Source organism: Amblyomma maculatum, chromosome 3 (assembly GCF_055883805.1).
Source record: "Amblyomma maculatum isolate TAMU_Amacu chromosome 3, ASM5588380v1, whole genome shotgun sequence".
NCBI lineage: Eukaryota > Metazoa > Arthropoda > Arachnida > Ixodida > Ixodidae > Amblyomma > Amblyomma maculatum.
Window position 1 is genome coordinate 196433940 of NC_139346.1, and position 10015 is coordinate 196443954.

General features: G+C 44.7%; 1 protein-coding gene across 1 annotated transcript; it reads right to left on the minus strand.

The window, feature by feature from the left end:
* Positions 1–514: 514 nt before the first annotated feature.
* LOC146197347 (uncharacterized) lies at positions 515–7665 on the minus strand. Its single transcript, XM_084596471.1, has 4 exons — positions 7641–7665; positions 6725–6825; positions 6070–6165; positions 515–892 (listed from the first exon to the last, which is right to left on the minus strand). The coding sequence occupies exons 1-4, from the start codon at positions 7663–7665 to the stop codon at positions 515–517; spliced, it is 600 nt and encodes a 199-aa protein (XP_084452597.1).
* Positions 7666–10015: the final 2350 nt, after the last annotated feature.

The following is a 10015-nucleotide window of genomic DNA, read 5'->3' on the forward strand; positions in this document are numbered from 1 at the left end:
AACGACTCGGGGTTGAGTTTCCGACTATAAACTGTGCGCCCTCTGTCCCATTATCTTAGTGGTCTACGTATAGGAACAACTCATTTGGTTGCCGTTCTTTCCTTATCCTCCCTGTTTCCCTCACCACGTGTAAGGTAGCCTGCTCGACATCGTCCTTACCTCCCTGCCTTTCCGTTCTTCTGCTTCTCTCTCCTTTTCTTATATCTGCGAATGGTCGTGTCAGCCTTTTATAGAGCTGGCTGACCATTTATCGGTTGAGAGCCAAGGGCGCTGATGCAGAGGTGACATTTCGCTAAATCCGAAGAGCTAGAAATGAATTCTAATAATGAAAGAAATATACATACGATCGTTTGTTTACTTTCAATACAACCCTCTATAGCGTTTAGGTCACACTAATAAAACTATCGTCCAAATATTGCTGCCGTAGTGTTGAGTGCAAATTATTATTTGCAGAGCATGACCTCTTCAACCGAAGGCTCTCAGTGGGTTTCCATTCGAGGGTTAGTTTTCGACACTACTGTTCATTCTCGATTTCGCTGACTTCGGTTGGGGTGGCGTCATCGCTGCTGTCCGTCTCACCGCTGGTATTCGTCTCGCTGGGGCTGCCCGGTGTAGGAGTAGCCTCAGGACCGTTCTCAGTTTTCATATCGCCTGCATCTTCCAATGGCCCTGGAGTCATAGCTGGAGTTGCGGCCGGTAAAGAGGGCTCATCCTTGGGTGGTCCAGAGGACTCATCTTTGGGTCCTTCAGGGCTTCCGGTACTACCTCCATTGGCGGCGTTTTCTTCGCCTTGCTTCGGACCTCTGTGAGAATTTTCTTTATCTTTGCCAAGATCTGATATCTCAGAATCGACGCAGTCCCCTTCCTTGCAGACGCCCGCCTTGCCTCCAGTCTGTGGGAAGGGAATGATTTAAATATGAGATGTGCAGATGAACACAGATATTAGTTGATGTTAATTTAGGAAGTTTTTTTAACAAAATTTTGGTAAGGATTCCAAGCTCTATATTTTTTAAAGCTGGGATGCGAGGTCGAGTTATTCGACGTGAGAAATGACATTTCGCGAATAATAAAGCCGTTTCTACGCTGGGAACAAATGTGCACCCATAAGGGTGTGTCTCCTCACACTCTTGCAGCTTCCAAAATTGGTGCAATGCATTCCTTCACATTCATACAGTAGGATATGGTAGTTAGAATTGCATCTTTTTCTTGAATGCCTCGCAGATTCACAGGTCATTGCCTTAAAGTTGCACAAGTACAATTTACCTTAAAGAGCTGGTTACTTTTATGATTCGCTACTCTTAGCAGGATGGTGCGCGGTTCCTACGAGAGGCCTGTCCGATACGGAAGACTGGCAAAGACCCGGACGGGACGAAGCATGCTTCTAAAACTAGGCATTCCATATGAAATTCAAGAGCACCACAAGACTGATGTCCCGAGGAAGTCAGAAAGCGAATGAGAATCGCCTAACTGCCATGGAACATGCATCCAAAGCATCACCAAGGAAAGGAAGAAAGGGCGAAAATGCTACAGAAAATATATCAAGGTAGGCAGGACGTATTATAAATCGATGACGCCGAGTATGAGGGCAGGCATGTTATGGTTGCGGTAATAACAGATGATCAACAAAATGTATAAATAAGCGGCTAGGTCAGGACTAGCATAAGGGCCATGGCTCTTGCGATAGCAGGGGCAATGGATACTACTATCATAAGTGATTAGAAAACAGCAATGAGCAATTTTCTCAAGGGAAAGGTCTCTCCTCGGGCAATAAAGATACTGGAAACATGCCAGGATGGCAGAATATGGCATGTACGTGTCAGAAATACAAAGTATAAATCAAGATGCAAAAATATTTTTGGGAAGCTACTGTGAAGATCACACACCCTGAGATTCACCTAGGTTTAATCTGACTCGCCGAACAGGCCGCCCGGGTCCAAAGACTCCACGCTGTCACGTCTAGGAGGATAGGCTGGACGCTTATTCTGATGATAAAGTTTTACCACCACCACCACCACCTGTTGCGTTCGGCAGCATGAACAATCGGCCTACAAGAGCCAATCAACGCTATGCGTACTGTCAATCGCCAACGCCAAGGTTGAATGCACCGCTGGGGACCCCATTTACTTAGTGGTGCCGGCTGGTCGGGCATCAGACTTTTGCAAAGCTCGAACCCACGACGTTTTATGGCCTGTATGCCCCGTAGAAACCACAACGGTCCATACTCGAAAAAGCTAGGTTTCTGGCCAAGAACTGCAGTCATCCCAATGGTAAATATTTTACCCTATTAATGATTCCGGTTAAATAACGAGGTATAGTTGGTATGCCATAGGATTAGTTGATCTGAACACTGGGACATGAAACAACAGCAGAAATACATTTAGGGGAGTATTACTAGTGCAGGCGCTTCAAAGGTGTGTTCAGAAATCAAATTTTTTTCCTTAAGAGTAGACGCGATGGCGCCGTTAACACTGTCTTTTTTTTTTATTTTACGATTTTTAAAAAACTTATTTTGCAAAAATTATTTAAGTTTCTAAAATAAGAATTATGATATCAGTGCACATCCTGAACACACGTTATCAGCCACGCGCACCACAATAAGTTCACTTGACGTCCCTCTAGCTCAACTGGCAATAATGATCCTTCGTGACGTAATTAGTCGCTACTATGCTTCAGACCCAGGTGTCTGCATGACAGGCGGGCACACAACACAGGTTCAACAAAGGGAAGTTTTGCGCCAGTTGATACGACATTGTTGTAGGGAAAAGGAACCGCCGCTACTGGACAGGAGACGCTCGTCCTGTACACTTCTTGTTTCTTGTCCAGTGTGAAGTAGCGGCAGGTTTCTTTTTCCCCCGCAACTTTTGCGCAGCTTTTTTCGTATATTTGATTATTTTTAACCCCGGAAATTTCAAAAGATTTGTAGAAATGAAACTTATGAGGCTCATGATTTTTTTTTTTTTCCAGCAATAGTAGCGAAAATCGAAAATTGCAAGTTTTAAAAGAGCAGTTTCGCTACAATGTACCCTCTTTTATGTGCTCCATATGCAAAAGCTTGCTCTGAAATGTTTTTAGATGCGAAAGGAAGGAGGTCTGCTAAACATTGACTTTTTTTGCCACGAGAATTGAAATTTCTGCAATTCATTCTTGGGAAATACCTAAGGCGGTTCTGAAGTGTTCCCCGAACCTTTCCATCGCCACCTTCTACCAATGCGCCTTTCTTGTTCTTTCCTTACTTCCTTCTCCTACCCACTGGCAATACATCATATTTGGACTTTTCATTCTCTTAAAGCCAGGTAAAATGTTTTTCGTTCGGTTTAAAGAAAGGAAGGCGCAGGCGGATACCAAAAACTCAAAAACATATTTCGAAAACTTGCTGTCAGTCTTCGGTCACACATTCCGTAGTCGGTTTAGCTGGAATACAATTGGGTGTATGTATTTTCGAGGCGCTATTTGTTAGCAAGCAGCACTGATCACGCACTAACGGGCGCATTCCAAGTGCGAGCTGTTTTGCACCTGGTTATCTCTGAAATTAAATGCTTGAAAGCGGCATGCGTGTGTGATGACACGGTGCGTTGTAATGCAGGTGAAGTGTAATGGGACAATTTATTTCATTTTATTTCCATTATATTCAGATTATACACTTCGTTCTTGTTATTGATCACTCATTGGCCCTACCACGGTGATTCGGTAGTTAGGACACATTGCTCCTCGTTTAGCATGAATATAATTCAAACCAGGGGCCGCTTTAGGATAAGATTTTGAGTCGACGACTTATGTACTGTACGTCCATTTGTATGCCGGTAGTTGTAACTAGGTTTCAAACTAGAAGTTAGGAAAATACTGCGCTTTCCTTCCCCCCTCCCCCCTTCCCCCCAAAACCAAACTAGCTAAAGTGTCCCCAGACTCTGCTTAAATTATAAATTGGCATATTGAAGATGAAGAGCGCAGTCTCTCACACTTCTTCCAGATACTCCGCCTGAGCCGCACCGCTTGGGAAAACATGTAGATGCGAGTGAAAGAGAAAGAGAGGTGCCAGAGTGGAGGGCTGTGGAGTAATTCTCTCCACCTTGGAACATTTATGTGCACTTACATCGTGGTGCCAGTCTATGAATGCCAAATTTTATGCTAAGCAATGCCATGATTACCATTGCTTTTAGCTAAGCAAAACCATGCTTAATAATGCTTTCGCATGTTTTATCAGTTTAAGTGGAGTTAAACTCCAGCTTATTTTTATCTAGGTGATGCAATAACACCTCACAAGGTCGGCGAGGAACCGTATGGTTTCCCGTCAAGAAATCTCTACACATGCATCAAACATGTCAGTTTACCCTCTGGGACAGAAGTCTCTTACAAAGGCACAGGATGTAATGCAGGATATGCATTATTGCACATCCAACTTAGACAAAATACTGTTGGCACCCCCTCGAGGCCCCCCTCTGCGGTATCTGCAGCTATCCACCTGTGAGGAAGGCTGCTATGATCAGCTTGGACCCGCGACTCCAACGCCGGGCCACAAAGCGTGCAAGCCGCATAGCGCGGAATCCTTTGCAGAAGGCTTCTTCCTTGGCCAATAAAATTACTCCTCCTCCTCGTTATCGAGGCGAAACCTAAGGTGACCATGTGCTTTTCACTGTGAGTGCACGTTAGTAAAACCAATGTTCGTCTAAACATAATCCTTAGCCCTCCACTACAGCATTCTTCATAGCCGATGTCGCATTGACCAAGCCATGCAGTCAGTCCGTCAGATAGGTGGATGGTAGTTAGTGGATACAAGCCGACACAAGAATTGTGTTGTAACGGTCTTAGATACTTTGCATGCCTTCCATCCACTTTTTACAAACTGCGATCACAAGGGAATGTTATGCTCCGAGAAAGCAGGGAGCAGAAGATGCGACCTCTTTGTTGTCGCACTTTACCTATACGCAAATTAGACACCTATCTTCCTGTTCAATGTAGCACTTGTTTACTGACATTTATAAGCACGGAAGTCCTAAATGGTTTATGGGCCCGGTGTTAAAGTTCAAAATCTTGTCTATGGGAGACGCTGTAGTGGAGAGCTCCGGATATTTCTAACACCTGGGTTCTTTGACGTACACTGGCGTCGCACAGAATACGGGCACCTTGCCTTTCGCCTCCATCGAAAAGCGGCCGCCGCGGCCGGGATCAGATCCCGCACCCCTGGGTACAGCAGTCGAGCACCCTAACCACTGCACCACCACGGCGGGGCTCGGGAAAAAAAGCGGTACTTTTTTTTAGTTGAAAATAAAGAGAGATGACGCAAAGTATTCTGACTCCTTTTAAACGCGAGCAGCTTGAATATCGCTTGGTTTTGCTTTCCATACTACTGAATCCGAAACGTGGCTATTTAGCTCGTCATTCACCGTTGCACAAGAGTCGAGGTCACTGCTAAAGGGGGCCGTTTCAAAGCCCCGAAAGTGCGCGCCGGTCATCAACACTCCTCCTACAGAGCAGCCGTTTCCAACGGTAGACAGTGACTTCTTCCTTGCCTCTCATTTATTCCTTTACACCACTGAAAAACGAAAGTGGATCGCATACAGTTGTCACCATCGACAGAGAGTGGCAAATTTATCGAAAAAAAATTTAAAATGCATGATTTTAGCTAGGATGCGTCTGGAGAAATTTTCTTTAGCGCGGTCATACTATAGATTACTTGAGGCGTTCCCTTTTAGTGATGAAAATCGTCAATTGCAGCCATTCTTTTGGTTATGTCAGCGCGTTAGAGCTTAAAGTGTCGCTTAGCTGGAACCAGATTTTAACGGGTCTTGAAAAAGAGAGGAAACATTAAAAAGACAGAATTTGTATGAAATCATGCTGTCGTGAATGGGTGTTATTCAAACGCCCATTTCCGATTGCAATTTCCTGCCCACAGCGTACCAGCAAAATCTGAGTGCCGAACAAAGAGAGCGGATAACCAGTGTTCCCCCGATGCCCTTGAGCAGTTGCAAATGGTTGGAACGACTCGTCATTGTGGTGTCGAACAGTATTGTGTGCGCCAAGATATTGAGCGTATAAAGTCGGCCGTCGCCTGTAGCGGATTACGGGGCTTACTTTGCACGGAGTTGTATCCACGTACAGTCCGAAATACCAGGTCTGATTGTTGTCATTGCTACAGAAGTAGTGGCACTGATCCTTCTTTTCGATGATCTGGAAAAACGAAAAAAAAAAAAAAGAGAGCTTGACACACTCAAAAGTCATACGTTTCATGCATCCAACTATCTGTCCGATAAAGTGTGCGTGAACGCAGGATGCACAGGCGCGCTTAGGATATTAGAGGCCATGATGACATGGATGCAAAGCGACATGCAGAAAATATTTAGTTCCAACTTCTTTATGAATGTTAAGCGCCTTTTTTAACAGCCGGTTCTCTCTCGAGTAACGACTATTTGCACTTACGTCTACACACCGCACAGTTACTTACAGTTAGTTAGTTGTCGCACAGATGTGCACTCATGCACATCCAAAAAGTACCGAGTAGTACTTCAGTACCCCGACGGCTGTCGAGGGAGGGCTTCACGTCGGAGAGAATGTTTATTTAAGAGTACGATTTCCCTCGAATAAACAGATTAAACGTCGACCTAAGCTTGCCTATCTGATCCCCGTCTATCTACCGCTAACACTGTGCAATAATACTGGCGCGATCATTAAGAGCTGCCCAGCCATTGCGCCTACATGGCTAAGCGGGTCGTTTCTCTGCTTTACTCACTTCAAGTCCTCCCGAGTTGTCTCCTGGCGCCCGTGTGATGCACTTCCATCGAGGGTCTCCATAGAACGGACTCCTCGCCGTCACCGCTGCCACGAAGCATGCTGAAGTAGCGATATTTGCACATAAAAAAAAAAGATAAAAATAGGGGTTCTTGTGATATTTCTGACATTGGCTGCGCATATAGTGGCACTGGTTCAAATCCCAACGCTGATCGCCCTCCTCTATAGTCACAGAAATTACATTTTTGATGTGTTGACCTTTTTATTCGCTAGTACGCAGTATGTTTTAAGTTTTTAAACACTGCGATACAATGCCCTTTTGGACATACCACTCGAGGATTCCGACAAGCTTGAAGCCATTTAAAATTAGGTTAATTTGTTCTTCTTTTCCGAAATTTCTCTGGTCATTTGACGTGCTGTCTAGTCGTAAATAGTGGCATGTAGCGACTGTATAGCGAGTGCACCCCAGCACTAGCCTGACTGCGTGACCCGACACTTTGCCACAGTGGCCTGGGAACTTTGACCAAGGCGCGTAAAAGCTAGATCTAGAAGCTTAAAAAATGCAGTTCTTGAGTGCTCCATATTAGTTTCAGTCATCCATGGCTCCTTAACCAGGTCTCTGAGTTTAGGCATCCTTGCATTCGTACTCCATCAGAATGCAACCGTCATGTCATACACAAAGCCTAACGCTTTGCAGGAGGAGCCTGGCGCTTTGGTAAGAATTGCAGTAAAAGCGTGCTGACAGTATCCCACAACTAGTCGGCGTGTGGAAGGAAAATATTACCTGGCACGGCAGTTGGCAGCCTACAGCGGTCATGTGTAACAATACCACTCCATTTGCCAGCCTGTGAGTTTGCTTTTAGCCTACAGCAGTGCGAAACTTAAACCTCTAAAAATGAAATTCCCAGCAGCCTTACCAATCAGAAGTGGTCTCATCTCCATGTTTTTCCGTACTGGGGGCCTGTTTGGTTGACCTTCTTATATATATCAGTCGTGTCCTTCATGAGAGTAAGGGCTACCTGAAAATACTATGTTAGCCGGCAGCGCCCTAAACAAAATAAAAATAAAACACTCTGTGCCACGAGCTGGGGTCAGTATTATTCTTTACATATCAATCTTTTCTGCTGTGCTTCCGTCTCAAATGTGTGACACGGCATGGCAGCGGTGCATTTTTTTTTTGTGCAGAATCATTTCCGGTTTTACGGAAAACTTCGCTTGTGTCACTTGTTTGGTCCATTGCGACAGATAAAAAAAAGTAAAGGAAAAGAAAAAGACGTTTCTGCTGTTTGCCGACACGTGCTAAGACCACCAATATACATTATAGTGTCAAAGGTCAAATGTTTTGAGCAATGTCGATCCGTCTCTCGGTGTATTCGTTGTCTAAGTGGAGATAGTAACTTCCGTGAAAATTTGATTGCTAAAAAAAATTTGCAGTGGCGTAGCTCAGCTAGGCCAGGATACACGTAGCGAAAGGTTAGAGTTTGGATTGGCTGAGCTTGGGTTGTCCTATGCAGGCAGCACCGGTTAATCAACTGAGGCACTGTCGCGGTTTTCGATGTGTTTAAATTAAATGTTTATTCTATGTTAGGTTTTAATATATTAGACACGAAGACCGATCGGTGGTCTGTAAAGTGGTTTGCCGCCGTCTCAATTTTGGATACACAGTATCCGGATGTGATGGTCTCTCTTTGGCGCACAAGATCAATTGTGGTTCCCATTGGGTATTTTTAACGTGAGGATCCAATGACAAATTGAAGTCGAACTTCACCTTCATACACTCGCTGAGCTTCGACTACTTCTTGCTGTCCCGCTGTACTGTCTTCTTCTTGTAGTTCGGCAGTGACTCGGCGTCTTTGCCGATCCGAGACTTAAAGTCGACGCTTAGCGAGACGTTCTTCCCGCTCTTCAGGCGTCTCCTAGCCTTCTTTTCCTCATTCGAACGTTTTCGGGCGGCCCCGCTCCATACGATGACTATCCGTCGGCGCTTCTTCGCGTAGCCTCCGCTGTGGTTGTTTTTGTCCTCTAAACTTATGGCACACACTCACACAGCGGGATCGACCAAGAACCAAAAGCCGAGAGATTACGCGGAGCGTGATCATCTGCGTTGACACGTGCTAAGACCACAATGATAAGATGGATGGATGGAGCAAAAAACTTTATTTGGCACATAATTGACATGTTCTTGACCATTGCTGGTCACTTACCCGCCGTGGCCGATTCTCGGTCCGGGATGTTGCACTTGACTACTGCCATTGGGCGTACGAGAAATCGTTGCGCTTCCTAGTCCTCGTTGACCAAGCAAGCGCTCCCCACTGCGTCACACTCGGGTTGTTTATGATGGGGCTCAAGTCTACCTTAGGATAGGTCCATGTGACATGCTCTAGTGTCGGTTTACCGTGACACCACGGGCATTCGTCTACATACTGCGTAGGGAAAATAGTTCTGACCTTAAGTAGTAAAAAGGTATTACGCAGTACAAATAGTGTGACGATGTTGCTTATGATCGTGGCGGAAGAAAATATGCTTAGCAGCAGCTGATGATGAAGTCTTAAAAAAAATGATAGGATACCAATATTGTAAAAATAAAAAGCCGAGATAGGTATAATGTTTAAATTCATGAACAAAACTCGTGAGGGTGACATTCGAGAGGTAGAGGTTATGATGCGGATGGCTTGCTTTTGCAGTTTTATTAAAGGTCAGAGATGAATATGATAGGCCTTACCCGAAGATGAGGTACTGTAGTTTAAGGGGCTGTGGATGAATGCGTAGTAAAGGTATAATAAAGTTTGAATTGGGAAATAGCTTTGGGCTCTAATTAGTGCCCGTAACCCATACCAAATTGTCTTGCAGTTTTTGGCTACATTATGATGGAATTTTTAGTGAGGGTCAATGATAACGCTCAGAAAAGAAACTCGGCCTTGCGACGAGATAGCAACAGAATTGAGGTACAGTAGTGGCGCAATAGGCAATGCCTTATGAGGGCGAGGAGAAATCTGAAAACAAGTCTTAATGGTATTCACGGACAGGCGGTTAATGTGGCACCAGCGTTCAAGAGAATTAAGGTTATTTGTAGGTTATATGTGAGCTGGTTTATGTCCTGGTGCGATGATATCATGGTAGAGTAATCTGCTTATAGTATACTTTTGCAATGCTTTAAACAGGAGTGTTAATCATTAATGTACAGTAAAAACGATATAGGGCCTAGAATAGATCGAACCTCGCGGAACACCCTTCACGTGGGGGTGTCAAAACCTATAACAACAAATTAAGACTCTGGCATTAAACTTGAATG